The sequence below is a fragment of the Malus sylvestris genome, chromosome 10 (genome assembly GCF_916048215.2).
Source record: "Malus sylvestris chromosome 10, drMalSylv7.2, whole genome shotgun sequence".
Taxonomy (NCBI): Eukaryota; Viridiplantae; Streptophyta; class Magnoliopsida; order Rosales; family Rosaceae; genus Malus; species Malus sylvestris.
The window spans coordinates 22,051,241-22,069,884 of NC_062269.1; the positions used below are offsets into that span (position 1 = coordinate 22,051,241).

General features: G+C 37.9%; 2 protein-coding genes across 3 annotated transcripts; one reads left to right on the forward strand and one right to left on the reverse strand.

Annotated features, from left to right (window-relative positions):
- Positions 1–3,416: 3,416 nt before the first annotated feature.
- LOC126584995 (auxin transporter-like protein 2) lies at positions 3,417–7,886 on the reverse strand. Its single transcript, XM_050249380.1, has 8 exons — positions 7,531–7,886; positions 7,246–7,431; positions 6,968–7,080; positions 6,629–6,812; positions 6,421–6,518; positions 5,700–5,907; positions 5,286–5,543; positions 3,417–3,989 (listed from the first exon to the last, which is right to left on the reverse strand). Exons 1-8 carry the CDS (start codon positions 7,687–7,689, stop codon positions 3,720–3,722), a joined length of 1,476 nt encoding a protein of 491 aa, XP_050105337.1. The 5' UTR covers positions 7,690–7,886; the 3' UTR covers positions 3,417–3,719.
- Positions 7,887–15,564: 7,678 nt separating this feature from the next.
- Positions 15,565–18,135, forward strand: LOC126584997 (thaumatin-like protein 1b). Of its 2 annotated transcripts, XM_050249385.1 has the most exons (4): positions 15,565–16,047; positions 16,161–16,851; positions 17,449–17,507; positions 17,643–17,782. In XM_050249385.1, the coding sequence occupies exons 1-4, from the start codon at positions 15,987–15,989 to the stop codon at positions 17,645–17,647; spliced, it is 816 nt and encodes a 271-aa protein (XP_050105342.1). In that variant the 5' UTR covers positions 15,565–15,986; the 3' UTR covers positions 17,648–17,782. The 2 variants fall into 2 exon arrangements, with proteins under 2 accessions (XP_050105342.1, XP_050105341.1); XM_050249384.1 differs by lacking the exon at positions 17,449–17,507 and having other exon boundaries at positions 15,578–16,047; positions 17,643–18,135.
- The last annotated feature ends 509 nt before the right edge of the window (positions 18,136–18,644 follow it).

An 18,644-nucleotide genomic window follows, 5' to 3' on the forward strand; every position in this document is an offset into this window, starting at 1 on the left:
TGGTGTTGTTTGGAATCAAACATAAGTTTTCCGTACCTTATTGACAGTACCGAAACGATTGAACCTATCCTAAGTAACGTACCTAACTGACCATACCAAATCGACCGGACCTAAATGACCATATAAAAATTCATAAAAATGATGGCATTTCACAGCCAACAAATACTTTAGGCCATATCCTCAATCCCTACCCAGTTGTGATGTACATTACACTATTTTTCAATGAGATTTCATCCTCCACTTTCACATCACATCCTATTCTACTTACAATGTTTCCATCTGTGCTTCACATCCTACGTACCTAACTGACTGTACCAAATCAATCGGACCAAATTGGCCATACCTAAATTAAAAACAAAACCACCAAATGCAAATTTACCACATAGGCTTTCAACAAACACATGGTGTGCATTGCAAAATAATCTATTCTTGCTAAAACAAAGAAAACTATCGAACCTAAACATACCAACTGTACCAACAAGCTACACAAGTATCAACTAGTGTGTTGATTACGAGAGCTACACACATTTTCCACACCATATAGCTTATGATTAAGACAACAACAACACAAACCGTACAAACTGTTGTGTTGATTAAAACAATTAAAATACAAACCGTAGCTTACAAGTGATTCTCGGGTTCCGACGAAGGCAGCGAATCGTTAAGCCGAACAATAATTTCTCTTTTTATTGTAGCTTCAAACAGATTTTTATGGAGTTGTAGAAGGTAACAATACCTAAATTACTGTTTTGTGACAGTTGTCATTTTAAAATTTGAAAATTTTCATTGATTACAGGTGCAATTGTAGCCTGCTTTCATGTTTTGTTTTCAATTATGTGATATGAATATTTTCGCACCCCTTCTATTACGTTTCTGAAATCAGGAAGTGTAGGTTACATTCTAAAAAATTAAGATGGCAACCATATAAATTGTGGTAAAATATGTGGTATATTATAGGTGACATGTCATGATGCATTAAAATGAAGGATCTGTTTTAGATGTTAAAAACCTTGCAGGTTATATTCTAAAAATCATCTTTAATAAGTAAGTCCTTATCTCTAAAAGCTCCTTAAAAAAATAAGGGATAAGATTTCTCCTTTAAATTTTTGAAAGGTTTCTTATTGGTAGTGATGTTTTCTTGGTTTTTTTTAGCCAAAGTGTCTTTGAGATTATATCATAACTCCTTAGTTTGACAACGTGGTATCAAATTATTGGGTGATTCCTCAAGCCTGGTCACATGGCGCTTCTACCGAACATTTTTTGCTCTGGTTTTACTATTTTATATTTAATACAAAATATATATATATTTTTTTTTCGACAAAAAAATAATATATTTAGTATTAATTATCAAATGTCCATCTCCAGTTGGGAAAATAACTCTCATCCATTTGGATTGTGGTCCTAACAAGAGAAGAAATGCTTTGATTAGAAGTAATTAACTTAACAGAAAATATCGCAAACTTTTTGTTGGATCAGTGGCAACCATATATATATAAATAACTAATGACATTAGAAAAGCTGCGGATCAAATTCCACCAATAATCGACACTCATATATCACAAAGCTTGTCTTCCATATTGAATCATTGTCTTGTTCTCTAGCGAATAAAGCAAGAACAAAACCATGCAAAGAGAGACCAAAAAAAGGTACAAAGCTTTTGTTTTTCATGAGGGGCCGGCCGCATGCTAATCTAAAGTTTTTGTATATATGGTCTCTCAAAAAAGTGAACTTTGTAGCTCTCTCTTCTCCGACAATTCTCTCTGTGATCAGGGTTTTTCGATTATTAGATTCCCACACCACACCCACCAATCCAATATTATTTCGTCTCCACAACCAAAAAAACAAAAAAGCTGCAATGCAAACAGCCTTATCAGTTGTATCATACATTCCCTTACGTCAGGCACACTTCTTTTTTTCTTGTTCCTTTTCTCTGTATTGATCGTTAGGGTTTTGTCTTTGTGCGTGGCACATTAGGGTTTCTTTTGTAATCATGGAAACTGCTGGGAGCTCGGAATTAATGCAGATTTTAGGGTAAAAAGAAAGAAAGAGAGAGAGAGAGAGAGAGAGAAGCTAGCTATCAGCTGTTTCAGCAATATTCTGTGCCTTCTGGATAGCTTGCATGCTGCATGCAATGTGCTTTTACTCGATGAATTTTCGTTTTCAAGGTCTGAGTAAAGATGGAGGCATTGGATTTGGAATTCCAGGAAATTTAAAATCAAAAGTGATGTGCTGGAAACTGTACAACAGAATCTAATAGGTTAATTAAATGAGCTCCAAGAGGACAATCCACATACGCACAAGCTAAGTTGTTGAGTGACCAAAACAATCAAAGGAAATCGGTCGTTAATAGTGTGAATTTAGTGTGAATTTGGATTGGATTGATTATTGGTAGAATGTGTGGTAAGTCTCAGAATGTAAGCATTTCATGACAGCATATGCAAGCATCGCAAAAGAACAATATATTATTCATGATCGTCATTATGGTTTAGGATTTGATAGTATTGTGAATCTAAACCATAATTAAGTTGACTCTTATTGAATGTTTGATTAGTCGAATTCTAAGTAATTTCATGACAATATATATTTGCCAAAAGAACGTTATTGATAATGTATGGCATTGGTTCATGGTTGTAAAGTACACACGATGAAACAAGGTTATTACGTAATTATAATCTTGCATTATTTGCCTCAATTTATTGTGTACCTTTCTTCTGTTCAAGTGTCTACTCCATTAATACCCAAATATGAATATAGGGCAGAATCGAGCAATGTTTAAATTAATAATTACAGTAAATACTTTAATTCATGTTATTTATTAGAGGAAAAATGTGGGGTGGGGTTTGATCATTATACTTCTTCCACTTGTACTGCTTCACATTTTTCAACTTATTCTGTTTTGATTTTCTCAAAAATAAAAAAATAAAAAAAATTCTGTTTTGAAGAAAAGAGTAACAATGTGTAGTCATGCATGACAGTTTGTGAAGGTGCCTTACTGATAGCCTTAGTATGTATTTCACTTTCATAATTGGCATCCATGATTATCATCTTTTCACATTGTGACATTAGGTTAATTTCGTTATTCTATTACGAGGCAATATTCCGGAGAGAATAAAATCAAACACGTAAGTTCAGATGTATACAAAGAATACTTTGAACCATTTGACAGACCTCTTGCAACTTTCGATTGAGTGAACTACTACCATTTGCTACTTAATACTACGGTCTGATAGTATTCCTTTTTGCTTAGAAGTGAGAGGTCTATTGTTCGAATCTCGTGGGTAGCGAATTCAATATCAAATTAGACCACCCATTGTGTGACTTAGCCGAACTCCCTCTACTCCTAGTGTAAAAATATGGATGTAATAAAAAAATAAAAAAAAGTATCAAGTGACCCATAGTTAAACACATTGGAGAGGTGAAGGACAACCATTTGAACATTGTATAACGAAGATTACAAATTTAATAACAAAATATTTCATACATTTGTTGCCCCTTTTTCTTGACTCATGGCAATGACCCTAAACCCTAAAGAACCAAGGCAGAAAATTTAAAGACAAAAATAGGTGGTGTCTACTTTGAAGGTGTGGAAATCGTAATATAGGCCACAAGCATTTTTCTTCCTTCCCTTGATGGGTTTTCATTCACCTCCACATCTTTGTTGTTGTGTCCATTTGGGCTTACTACCGGGCGTGGAGTAATCAAAAGTGGGAGTGTATAAATCAAGGGGTAAGGGAGTGATTGCGAGGCAGAGGGTGGCGGAGAGGAGGAGGAGCGGAAGTTGTGTTAAAGACCATGGGCGGCAGCGGCGGAGGGCATTGGTAACACTTGGTGAAGAGGCCAAATGTGTCGATCTGGTGCACAAAGTTTGTAATGCTCGCCCAACCCCCGAATCCAAACCCAACCACAAACACCCACACCACCACAAACACATTGATTGTGTATGATCCTATCCATCCTCCTAGGAATCTCGGTGGGCTCTCCACTGCATTCTGCATCATCACAACCATTCATCACAAAACCATTCGTCACATTGTGATTAAAACAACAAATCCATTGCAAAAAACAAGTTGCTCTATCATAGTTAAGCCTACCATGTCAAAAAATTCTTGTATACAAATTCAAAGTGTATACATACAAAAATTGTATACACAATTTATACACAAAATGGGCACGATTGGCTGGTATAATATATCAATCTAGACAAACTAATTTCCTAAATATAGAGGCATTATCCAAGTTTAGTGATTTATGATTGTAAACCCTAAACATGTCATGTTGTCAACACATGATCGATACAATTAAGGTTCACGAGTTTATTGCTGTAGACCCTGAACACAACCTTGCCATAAATCATATACTGTAATTGGTACCAGAAACCAACAAAGAAATTTGAGAAACGCTAAAGGGACTCTTAAAGGGGAGCTCTCCACCAAATTCTCTACCACCTTACAGTTTAATGTTAATTTTCATACCAACATAATAAACATTGTGCCAAAAACATGAGGTGACAGAAAATTTATGAAGAATTCCATTTTGAGAGAGTTTTTAGCATTTCTCGAGAAGTTTTACCCTAGGGAATAATTTCTGGAGAAATTTTACCCTAGGAAAGAATTTCTCTGCTTTAACACAAAGGGTTTCACATACAGTTGGCATCTGAGTATTTAAATATGCAGAGAGTACGGCACATATAATGCATCAACTATCAATAAAAAGTAAAACCCAGTTGGTGATTTTTAGAGTACTCCCCAGATAAAGGAGCATCAAATATCAATACAACACTGTATCAGGTACGAAATCGATATTCTGACCAATTGATGCAGCAAGAATCTTTGCTTTTTCTGAACTGTGCATACATACATACATACATACATACATATATATATATATATTGATATTTATTGCTTTTTCCGTTGGATTAAGCAATTGAAGGTAGAAAATTAGTGAATTCCCCAGTTATCCAAACGGATCATACAATTTACAGGTTAAAATATTAAGGAGGGAGAGCCGGGTCTGGTCTGCTAGACTGTGACCACACGCTACCTCTCTGTTCTTTTTATCTCTTTTTTTAATTAAATTTTTATTCTTTTAATGATTATCTTATTGATTAATGAATTTATATTTTTGTTTGGTCAAAATTTATGACTCAGTACACAGAGACTGAGAAAAGTACTTGATTCAGATTTTCCATCTGGCGCTGCAGATTTGGACAAAATATACGCTATGCAATGCAGCTAAGGTGGTAAATTTGTAAATTCATGAGCATGTGTGAGGGTGTAATGGGGTACCTCTCTTGCAGCAGCTGATCTGTAAGTGAAAATGTGGGCCAGGGATGGGATGATGTAGACTGTGAAGCTGACTAGGAGTGATCCAACGGTGGAATTGATTGGTCCAAAGAATGGGAAGATGATGGCCAAGAACCAGATAGGGATCACCACAGGCAGTCTTGCTGCTGCTCTCTTGCACAAGCTCTTGCATTCATGCATGCCAATGGCTTTCTCCCACACAAAGTATAGTGGTGTGCATGCAAACCCAAATGTTATAAACTGCAAACACACAATAAAACCCACAGTTTAGATTACACGAATCAATAAAAAAAATTTGAGGGACCGTCTAATACTGTGAATCTAGACTACAATGAGTCGGATTTACAACATAAGTGTGACGGAAGAGCGTAACGAGTTAAGTGTATGTGTACATACCTGGTGGATGAGCATTAAAATGACAGCCATGTCTCTGAAGGGAGATTTAGGGAGGAGAGAGAAAGCGTTGGAGTGGTTAAGAAGCAAGTCTCCAAATGCCCAATACACTGCTGATGCAGAGGGAAGGGTCAGTGTCAGCACATACAGGGTAGCAAATAAATATATGGCCTTGAACTTCTGAGGTTTCCACATAGCATGCATGATCTCCCTGCAATTTCAATTTCCCCCACCAAAATTAATCAAATTAAATCATCATGTTCAGCAATTAATAATAATTTTCTACATGAAATGAGGGCATCATGGGAATTTTCTGAAAAATAGTTGTAAATACTGGGGAGTATAAGCAGGGGAAACAACAAGATCTGATTTTTCTTGAAAACGATTGGTCATTAGATACCCTGGTTAGATCATGTCCCCAACAACAGAAGGTTTAGTCACTTTCAAATGACGTTAAGCCCCTTGTTCTCTGCTAATTTTTGTCCCATGAACAGTATTCAAAATTTTAAAAAATTACATAAGCATGTGTAATTTTGTAATTAACAAAAAAAACATGGGTTTTTCTTTTCTCAACATTTAAAAAATAGTGTAATTGTATACTGCATTTCAAGTTTGTCCTGGTCTGGATTGATGTTGAAAATTAAGGTTTAATTAAACGTGCAAACATAAATTAAAATGCAGAAAAATAGAAGCCAATATTCTAAATCTTAGGCTTGTGTCTTACACAGTAACAGCATGTCCCCCGAAAGTGTAGAGAATGTTTGTGGCCCCGGTGAAGTATAGCACCAGCTTAGTCGGACCAGAGTGCTTCACTCCCTCAACCTATCATAAGTTTTTTTACAGTTTTACTACACAGAAATTACCATGAACAATGAACATGTATGGAGATTTTGTATGGTAATTAGGTGATTAAAGTTACCAAATTTATTTACCTGGCCATGGAGGAAGGAGGCAATGGTGAGGTACCAAGCAGTGTAAGTGGTCATAACAAGGCCCAAAAATGACCAAACTCTGTAGTTGTGAAATGAAGGGATAAAGACAGTGGTGGCACAGCAAGCTCCGAAGATGTAAGTCCAAGTCCTCTTGTCCAGATTATCATTTATGTAATATATATTACTGCAAATTAACAACAACATTTAGAAAGATGCCCACAGTTGCATGGACATTGAAAAAGGATCAGATATTTATTACTTTTCACTTATTTTTTATTGGAAAAATTGATTTTAAAATGGAGATGGAGTAAAAGATAGGGGTTAGAGATGCTTAGGTACCTTGCACAAGCTATGAGTTGAATGACAGATCCAAATAGAAGAAATGTGCAGTTAAATGCCAACCCCACGTTCCTCCAGTGTTTCCCAAGCAGTCCATCAAGAACTTCAAACCACTAATCACCAAATATCAAAACCCATGTCAGAATTTGGCCAAAAAAAAAAAACATGAGTTGTGTGGAAAATGTCGAAAAGATTCACAGTCTAGCAACGTTACATAAACGATTACACGGCGCATTATTGTGAACATTTATAATTAGAGAGTGAGATGAAGTTTTTACCTGGATGACATGGTTTCTGAAATCAATTTTTTCTCTTTCTTTTCTGGTTCTGTATTCAATATAGAGTGTGCTAATCAGGTAAGCAGTCCAACTGCCCAACAAGCCATAGAAAAGCTGGAAGAGAATCCCAGAGAGCATTCCCAGCTGCGAGAACGAGTACGGCAAAGTAAGCAGAACTTGAGCCACCTGCAAAACACATAACATAAACCCATACAGACATTGACACAAACACTCACCAAACAAAACAACAAAAAAAGACAACTTTGAAGAAAACTTTTCACAAACCTGATTGGAAGCACAGCTGAACCAAGCATCATAAGCAGACCCACCATCCCATAAGAACTTGGAGAGCTTGCTCTTGAAGCTCTTGGCCTTCCCATCTGCCTCCATTTCTACATAATTTCCTACTATCACTGTTTCCACCACCTTATCCGATGACTCCATTGCTAAAGTTCCTTCCTTTTCTCAAATGGGTTGAACTAAAATCTGGTTGTCTTAATTTGTTCAATACAGAAATGTGGTGGGTTTTGAATTGAATGGTGGGGAAGTTGGGTGAGGAGAGGGGTATAAATACACAAGGCACGAGGTGGGTTCTGGGTCTCGGAAGCCTGATAAATTCTCTCTCTCTCTCTCTCTCCTCTCTCTCCTCTCTCTCTCTCTGTCTTTGTGAGGGGTATTTTTAAGAAGAGAGTATTAACCCTTTTTGGGGTTTGTGGGTGGCTCTGACGAAACCTGATGGTTCTCGGGCCCTTTTTGGTAATTAAAATTAGGGGAATTTTTGTTGTTTAGTTCATAATATTAAATTAATATGTGGTGTTGATTAGAATTTTGTTTGTAAACTAATTAATTATGTGGAGCGTGAATGGCTTGTCCGCACGAGCGGGTCTACCCGCTTCCCGAGCTGGCTAGATGATTATTACACTTGTTTAGTTACATAATCACCTTGTTTACTATACATAATCACTTTCATGGCACACAATTTCTTTTAGATAAAAAGTAAACATAATCTTTACAATGGCATTCTTGTTGGATCCTAAAGATAATAAAATTTCTTTTACAAAAAACATGTTCATATTCATATTCTCGTGCTGTGACACATTGCGTGAAAAGAGATAAAGATAAAGATGTCATGAGTTTGTGGTAGGCAAGGTTTTCTCTAAATATAGTGTCTCGTTGCAATTTTTCAAGAGAATTGTTATTGTATTTGTCTTGCAAATGAATTTTAGATGATAATGCGATATCATGTATAAAATGTACATAAAAACGTGCATAAGTTATTTATAAAAATGTACATATATAGGTTTGATGTCACTTTTTCTGCATATGTCATCACATGATTGAGAGAGGGAGTGGGGAATAGGCTACATGTAAAAAAATTCCTAATGAATCTATGCATGCATATTTTTACATTTCAGGAGTGTTTTTGGAAGGAAATTAAAACAAGCAAAGATTTAGTTTGGTAAAGGGTAATATAGTAAAACCAAAAAATGCAAGTCGTGTAAATTTTTTTTTTCATAATTTCTGTAGAAGAACAAGGTGCTTAGGAGGGAGGGGGACATAGGGCAAGGGAAAGAGTGAAGGGGGGGGGAATTATAACAAAGTAGACCACATGATTGCAGCCAAACGGGCGTGGTCGCTTTACAAGAAGAAGAAAAGCTGCTTTTTTCACATGGCTTTTGCTATCTATTGTATTTGCCAACCTCAAAATCTCCTCCTCCCACAATTGCTTTGTGGTGTGGTGGACTCGAGAACAGAACCTCCCCATTCCCACTCCCACTCCCACTCCCACCACCACCGCTGCTGCTTTAAAAAACAAAGCCCAAATTCCAATCGAAAATCTCACCGCTTTGGAACAGAAAAAATCTTACTTATTTACTAACTCCACAACCTCTCACATGGTTCCTTATTATTTTCACTAGAATTCACATTGTGTACAAAATATGTGGCCAATATAAAACACCAGTCTCCACAGTTTTGCTTGCTGCATCATGTGCATGCGCTTGGAAAACAGCATCTCCTTTCATATTGTCACTCCTAGCTGCTGCATTTTCTTAATGTGATTGTAGGGATTAAAATTTGTGACTTATTTCAACATTAGGACGAGAAGTATTTCTAGATTAATAGCTAGCTAGCTTTATCACGTATTTTAATTTAGTTATTCAACAAGGGAATTGCTATTGGCATTTCAAAAATCTCATTTTATACTCAAAACTTTTTATATTTTGAAAGAAAAATACACTTATTAGGAGTATAGAATGAGATTTTTGGAATGTCAATAATACTTCCCTTCAACAATTGTAGGCTAAAAGATTTTACCGAGGACCTTCTCCAACATCGTACAAACAAATATAGCAAAACAAAATGATCATTTATAACCACAGTTATTTGAATCTAAATGATTAATAGCAAACATAATATGTAAAGTATTTGATGGAAAGAATGCAAAGCCTTCATTTATAATTTGTCTAAACTCTAACTATATATAAGATTTTATTTTATTTTTCAGCTCTTTGTACTTGCAAGAGGAACTACGTAACAACTAGATCCCTTTTTATTTAGTTGAAAATATAAGAAAAATTAGGCATATATTGCACCCCGTGACCTACCAAATTGCTGGCTAACCTAGCAGCAAAGGATTTTAGCACATATGTATTAATATATATCAGATTTGATACGTCAATGTGATTCTTTGACCGTCCTCTAATTTCCCCATTAACACAAACATGTGAATTGAAACAGACAGCCTTCCTAAACCTTGTTATACGATAATTCTTAACAAAAACAAAAGGAAAAGACTAGATTAAAAGGAGTAAAAGGTTCAATATATATATATATATATAGTTCACCGTTTTAACCAGATGACAAACATTTGGGTAACTATCGGTAATAATATTACACCAAGAACGTATATATTTTCCTCCACTTTTTCACCTTTTTCAAAGCAGTGTGAAGATTGATAGGGTTTTGAATTCGAACAACAAAGACACCTGGAGAGATTACATGATTATCTTCCACCTAATGATGATGAAGCACAATGAGTTTGTCCTTTTTTATATAATTAGGATTATAAACCCATTTCTGCAGTAGTGCTAATGATTTTAAGAAATCACCACGTTATTCACCAGGTGTAAAAAGTTTTGTTTGGATGCAGGGCAACATATTCATGGGTTTTCTTGGGCACCCACGTACATCCTATTCTTTGTTTGGGCATGCCTTCTAGTCTCTAGAACCAGAAACATTCCCTGTGACTTGTGTCTCCTTTGACCGAGCCCTCAGCACCATATGATTCTGCATATTATACATGCATGCTTATTCTCATATATTACATCTTATCATCCAAACCCTTTGGTAATTGGTGGTATCACCGTTTATCATATGATAGGAGATCTGAAGTACGCAGGCAGATAGCAGATAGATATGTATATATATATATATCAAGGGTTTGCACTCCCTGTCAGATCACAAGTAGTACTAGCAGTCTAGTACAGGTTTGATAGAATGTTTGAAAGCAACATCAGAGCAAAATGATGCCCTAGTTAGGTGGCCATTGTAGTTTTGTTAAGTGAAATCAACAAAAAAATAACTCCATCAAATTGTGCCCATTATGATATAGACATCACGGGTCAACAATTATTATGTATATTACCGAATTCATCAATTGATCTCTATAAGATTTCCGTGTTTGCCCGATTATCCTTAGCATTCGCTATTTGTAAAAGTATTACCAATACAGGTACTGATTTTCATACTCTTAATTTAGCTTTTAACACTTCAAATTAAGTGATTTATAACTATAGTTATGATTCACTCGCAATGGAAGTGCCAAAAGCTAACCTCTGCGTGTGTCAAAATCCCTACACAATTCTTATGTTGCTAGTTGCGTAGTTTGGTCTTGAACAACATTGCAAATCCAGACAATTGAATTCTAATATTCATATAGCTATAGTACGACGAGAAGGCTAAAACCAAGACAAAGGCACAAAGCATGGTTATCCCCTTTAAATTTGTCTCTGAAATTTTCGTCTCTTGAAACGTTACTTTGTGTGACAAATCTAGAGACAAAGCATGTTAGTTGCTATGAATTTTGTTTCCAAACATTAATGTTTTGGAGTCTATATAAGGTGGGGGACCAAAACACAAGAGCCATATCATTGAGATTAACCAGCAATGCTGACTAATTATATGAATCATCATTTTACCCATCAATTCTTTTTGTTAATATCTCCATTATATTTATTAGATTCATTTACTTAAATCAAACGACAGGTTTACAGATGTACAAACTAAAAACATGTCAACTAATTCACAATCCAACAAGAGAAACAATCCTCTCCAAATGCATTATTAACCCATTAATTTGTGGACGCTGTATCTCTATGAACTTAAAAGTCATGAACATGGTTTTCTTTTTAAACTTAACTTAGAATTTAGGGGAGTGTTAATTTGTTTAAGTTAAAGACATTTCTTACATATTGCTTTATCCTTGCCAATGATTAAAACTCAATAATTGGTCAAACTTTTGCTCCTTTTTTTCTTGATATGTTCATGAACAGTTTGTAAGGGTGTCTTTTTGTGATCATCGGAGAATTACCTTGGCTTTTTGGAACCCTACATTGACCTGAATTCAACTAGAACGAATGGGTCCTTAGTTCTGTGCTAAAGAATCAATTGAAATATGGTCAACCCCATTAGCAAAAAACAAGAAGTGGGTCAAATTTTATAATTATTGCTGCAAAATAATTGAATTGAAGAAAATATATATCACAAAACACAATAATGCTGGATTGGCTCTCTGGCCCTCCTTTCTGAGACCAATTTTTAGGGCCAAAGAATTCTATAAAGAAAATGTGTACAACTTTAGTAACACAGTTTAAAGCTGCAATTTGATAATATTGTACAACTCATAAAAAAAGGGAATGGAAAATATAATTGTATGTTGGATCTATTATTTTTGGAATAAATCTAAGCAAAGTAATTGCCTTAGTTTGTTTTTCTTTGCCTACAGTATAACAATTTTCTGTACAATCATAGATTTTATATGATGTTGCTTGTGGTTGTTAACATAGATGCGAAAGGTTTGTGCAAGAACATCGGCCATTTGGCTTGCAGCCCAAAATATAATAATTGGATCGCCAGAATAAGGAATCACAAAAAATGAGACGGTTATCCACATGAGTATTTTAATGTAGTTTGTGACCTTAATTTACTGAAAAATAAGTATAGCGAGTAAATTGAGAATTGTATGATAATTTCAGAAATAAAATGACAGTTTATTCCAATTAGGACTAGTCCACCATGACCACTTTTTGAGCAGGTAAAAGATTTTCGCACTTCTATTTTGTCGTGACGTCCTCAGTTTGTTTATGTCCCTTCGCTATCGTTTGGTATACAAACGGGACGGAAAGAAATGGGACGGAATGGGACAGGACGGGACGGAACAGAGAAGGAGCAAAAATGCACTCGGATGGAAACAATGAGAAAGAAGGAGACAGAGAGGTTATAATTTTGTGTTCCACGGATGTGGAATGAGTTGTTCTAGGGGGTGAGGTGGAACAAAAATTTACTCAAAATTCGTTTCGTGAAACATCGTGTTCCAGCCGTTTTAGGCGCACCAAACGTAGGACGGAACGTCTCTTCCTACTCCGTTCCGTTCCGTCCCACGTACCAAACGGTACCTTTATTCACAATTTAGAATAGAACAAGAGAAATAGTGGAAAAACATAAAGGAGTGCAAGTTATTTTTAAAATCAGCTCGTACTAACCTGACCCCAGTCACTTTCACAGCCTGCACAGGAGATGATTGAGACTTTGACCCATGATAAAATGGTTCGCTGAATGCCAAATTCAGTATGGCCCAAGACCCAAATTGTCATAGGCCATTTTTGTGAAGGCCAATTACATCAGCCTATGATGTCCCAGCCCATAAGAAAAGAATATCATTGGACGGGCTGAGATCATCTACTAATTATTGGTCCAAGATGTGAAATACTATTCCTGCCGCGCAACAATTCGCTCGATATTCTGCGCACCCACAGCAACCCAACCCGGCCGACGTTAGCCTAGCCAATAGCCCTTGGCCCTTCGCACTTAACGTCACCGGAGCTCGAGTCTCTGATCAATCGAGTCGTCGCTCAGTCCATTCAGTTCAGATAACTGCTTTAATCACTTGGACTAACCCTTTTGAAGATGGTGTTAATCCAACCAAACATTACCAGGCAAGCTTTGAAAGGGAATCATTGATTCTTGACATTGACCTTAAACCACTTACACAAAAGTGACTTGTATTTATTTATTTTTTTTTAAAAGAACAACTAGTGACAAATCACAAACATATATATTTATTATGATTATTATTATTTAGGGCAAAAGACTGTTTACTACCTTCAAGTTTCGTTGTTTTCAACATTTAGTACATCAATTTTTTTTCGTCCCAGAGTCATACCTAAAGTGTAAATTTTGGGACAATCTCATACATTCGTTAGTCAAACTGTTAAGTCTTCCGTTAAGTGATGACGTGGTGCCCAAGTGGACAATGACTGGGCGCCACGTTACAATAAGTGTTCCACGTGGATATTAAAAATAATAAAAATTAAATTACAAAATTACAAAATTACAAAAAAATAAAAAAAAATAAAAAAAGCTGTTCTTCTCCTTCACCCACCCCAACCCAAACTATGCTTCCCCTGTCGCCTTCCTCCCCACCTCACTGGAACCGAGTCCTCAACCTTTCCCCTTTCTCTTTCCTTAACAGCTCTACTCCTTTTCGGACCAGCGACAGAGATCTACGATCACTTGAACGCGCAATTTCACATCCCTAACCCTAATTTCTGATTCCCCTTCTCGATCTCTCCGATTCGATTTAAGAGCAGCTGAAACGCCGCCGCCGCGATGGGCGATTTCAACCTCACACTCGTCATCGTCGCCATTGTTCTCTGCATCATCGTCTTCATCTTCAATGTCTACTTGCTCGTCAATTTCCAGATCTCGTCCAACCCATAACAAATTACCAAAATTTAGAGCAACGTACCTGGCGATTGAGCGTGGTGGGGTCGTGCTTGGACCAGAAGAGATCGAGCAGGCTCTAAAGGTTGCACTCTTTAGGGTCGTACTGCACTCTCACAACCTTCGAGTGCTGGGTGGTGCTGGTACACACGACCTCGTAACTCGGGTTGTGCAGAAACCCCTGGGTGTACCCAACCTCTGTCTTCATCACGCCGGGTACTCGCTGAAACTCCAGCTTGACACCCCGGAAGCACCTATCTCCAAAATGAGTGAAATGCTGACCCGTGAAGACGCCGGAAAAAGTGTGCGCATTGGGGAACACGTTCTTCGCCCGCATGAGCTAGAAAAGCTCGATAACGACGAGAAAGGAGGCTCGGAGACCCTGCTGGGAGTAGCCATTGGTGAGAGAGTTCCAGGAGACGACGTCCTTGTCGGAAATGGCGTCAAATACGAGGTGGGGTCCGGGCAAGTCCCCGCATTTGGCGTAGAAGTTGACGACGGCGTTGGCGATGTATACGCAGGATATGGGACCGGCTTTGATGATGTGGGCATGGACAGACTTGCCCTTTTGGAGGTCCTTTTGGCAGGTGAATTGGACGATGGCAGCTGAGGAAGGTGTGCGGAGGAGAGAAGGGAGGAGAGGGTGTGCCCAGAAACTTTTTTTTTTCTTTTTTTTTTTTTTAAATTGAGTGGGTCGGGGTTGAAGGAGGGAGAGGATTGGATTTGCACATATGGGTGGAGGCTGAGAAGGGAGCGATGAGAGGACGAAGAGGTGGGCACGGGTGGGATTTGGGGAAGATGAAGTTTTTTTTTTTTTTTTTTTTTTTTAATATACATTTATTATTATATTTATTTATTTTATAAATAATTTATTTTTAATTTCCACATGGATGACACGTGGCGCTCAATCATTGTCCATATAGGCGCCACGTCATAGTTAACGGGAGATTTAATAGTTTGACTAACGGATGTATGAGACTGTCCCAAAATTAACACTTTAGGTATGATTCTGGGACGAAAAAAAATTGATGTACTAAATGTTGAAAACTATGAAACATGAGAGTAGTAAACAATCATTTGTCTTATTATTTATATATTGGGCAGTGAACGAAATGAACATGGCATATAGTGATTGAGGGTTTGAGAAAAAATAAAAAAGTAATTGAGATATATGCAGATTACACAGAGGCCCTACCATAATAATTGAACTACACCATGTGCCGCTTCATGCTTGCTTCTCTCGCCACCGCATTTCTCTCTTTTTTTTTCTTTTTCCTTTTCTGGGTCCCAGGCAAGCCAAATGTACACAGCCTGGTTGAAGCAGTAGACACTCGAGTTTCCTCTCAATTCAATTAATCAACCAAATAGACAATGGCTTGTATAAATCAATAATGCTGAAGTACAAGTGTCTCCAATAATTTCGTCAGCTATTTCTTGGCGTTCCATAAACTCTACTTGAGACACCATCGGCTAGGCTCGACGTTCCGTTCCGTTCCATATTCATACAAATCTCTCCCAACAAAGGCATTGGAGACAGTTGACTGGTGCGATGGAAAAAGGTCGAGTAAAATTTGACCGGTAAAATTTGGCGCCAACACGGTGCCGCTTTCCCCTACTGGTTTAACCCAAAAACCCACAAAAAGCAAAAGAAAAATTAATAAGATGAACACGAACACCCCCCTCTTCTAAGCTTCTAGTCTTCTCTCAAGAAAAGTAAGCTTCTTTGGCATTCTTCTTCAATGGATCGTCCTCAACTCTCTGCCTCTCTCCTCACACTTCTCGCACTCTCTTTCTTCTCAGGTAAATCTCTAAATTCAAATTATCTCTCCCACCCAATTCTTATATTTCCCGGAAAATCAAAACCCATTTCTCAAAATTTCATTTTTTTCTTGAATTTTTTTTGGTTCTTGCAGAAGTGAACTCAGCTTCTTTCAAGCTACTCAACAAGTGCCGCTACCAAGTATGGCCCGGAATACTTTCCGGCGCCAATTCGGCGCCTCTCTCCCCCACTGGCTTCGCGCTCAAGCCCGGCAAGTCCCGGACCCTCTCCGTACCCAAATCTTGGTCGGGTCGGATCTGGGCTCGGACTCTGTGCACCGAATACTCGCCCGGTAACTTCTCCTGCGTCACAGCCGACTGCGGCTCGGGAAAAATCGAGTGTGCCGGAGGCGGCGCGAAACCGCCGGCTACGTTGGCCGAGTTCACGCTCAACGGCGCCGACGGGTTGGATTTTTATGACGTCAGCTTGGTGGACGGGTACAACCTGCCGATGCTGGTGGTGCCGCGTGGAGGAACAAGAGGGGGGTGCAGCCCGACTGGGTGCCTTGTGGACTTGAACGGCAAGTGCCCCAGGGCGCTGAGGGTGCGTGAGGGAGGATGGGGGAGCGTGGCGTGTAGGAGCGCGTGCGAGGCGTTTGGGGATCCACAGTTTTGTTGTAGCGAGGGGTACGCTACGCCCGACACATGTCAACCGTCGGCGTACTCGCTGTTTTTCAAGCATGCTTGCCCACGCTCGTATAGCTACGCGTATGACGACAAGACTAGCACTTACACGTGCGCCTCCGCCGACTACGTCATCATATTCTGCCCCTTGCCTTATACGAGGTAACATTATTCATGTTACATACACGAAATGTGTTTTTGATTTCATATATAATTAGAGAGAAAAAAAAAATTTAAATGTATTAGCCTAGGAAGTACTCGAAGACAAGTAATTTGTTGATATTATACGTATCGGATTGATATTATAATCTAACATGTCAAACTGTCCGAAAGTGTCGTAACCTAACTTGTTTGGGGTTTAGGATATTATTCAATTATCTTTATGAGTTATTGGAGTTGTTGAATATGATGGGCATGCTGAAGGTGCGGGGTGCATGCTCCCTAATTTGCACCTTTTCATGCGCCAAGGGTTGCTTAGAGCTAATAGCAGCGATTTCGGCGTCCTCGAAATGCCGCCAATATGTTGTTTCAATGCCACAAAAACAGAGAATAATGTAGAAGACAAACATGAAGGCGGATGTGCAAGTTGGTTAATTCAGGGTTTTGTCAGTAGAGCAGAAACTAAGTATAGTTTGTAGTTACAAGTAGATATCTCTATACCTTACCACATTTTTTACCTTGGGACCATGTATAGACGAAATATTTATCTTTTGTTGAACTTGTGTATGCTCTGTTCTTTTAAAGGGGGTAATCTGGCAGGTTTTGTTCGTTTGCTTGTATTTCCTCTTGGAGCTGCAACTTACTGCATTATACTTGGGGTAGTTGAAGGAGCTCTGTTAATTTGTTTCATCTATTACAATGCATAATGAATAATGGATATGTTGAGTCTATCACGTTACGCAATTGAGTTAAAGTCTCGTGAACATAACTGGTGCCTTGTCTGGAATTTTCAGTCTAAAGGTGTTGGGAGCTCGAAAAGATGGGGCAGCGCTACCACTGGTTAACAAGACCATGATGTACTTCTAAGGAGCCACCATGCAAGACCAGACGCCTCTAATCCTTCATTCTGCCTCTACTGCATGTGCAGCAGCACACATTTGGTCTTTCCAGTTTCGGCCTCTATTTATGTGCTTTATGACTATCCTTGTTTCTCACATTTCCAGGAAGGTAGTATTACAAATCCCGGGTGAAGAGCAGGTGCCACGGTCGATGACTAGCTTTACACCTCACCTTCCTCGTTGCAGTTGCCATTAGTTCACTGGTAAGCATAGTGGAAAAAAATTCCACCGTTCCAAGAAAATCTTGTATGAAATCCTTTATACATAGGACTGTTCGAATTTTGCCTCTGATAACTTGTTGCTTCAAAAGATGAGTGTAATATTAGAAGAAAGAAACTCCAAATTTCTTAAATTGAAAAACCGCAAGTTACATGTGTTTGGGGATAAATTTCTTAAATTGAAAAACTTCAAAAGATGAGTGTAATATGAAGTCGTATATTATAACACAGGAATACTTTTTAATATCATACTAAGGGGACCCTACGTTACATGTGTTTGGGGAACAAGATTCTATCCGGATTCTTTTTGTAAGGATCTTAGGGATAAATTTACCATATCTATTCATCAGTCATCCTATAGTCAGAAATTATTTTAAATTTTTTATCTAAAATTAAACACAAATAGTATTTAACGAAAGATGATCGCATGATGTACAACGAACGATTAAGATGAATTAATCTTTAAGATTCTCACAAATAGGATTCGGAGAACATCCTCACAAAATGACCAGAAGAAAATCCTCATCCGTGTATGGGGACACTATGAACTTGTCGTATTGGCTTAGAACATGTTACGTGTGCGGTTGTTTTATTTTAACCTCTGCTCTTAAAAAGAACCACAGTTATTTAAATATCTGTAGTCCTTCACTCTTTATTTCCAAATTTAGGACGCAAGTTA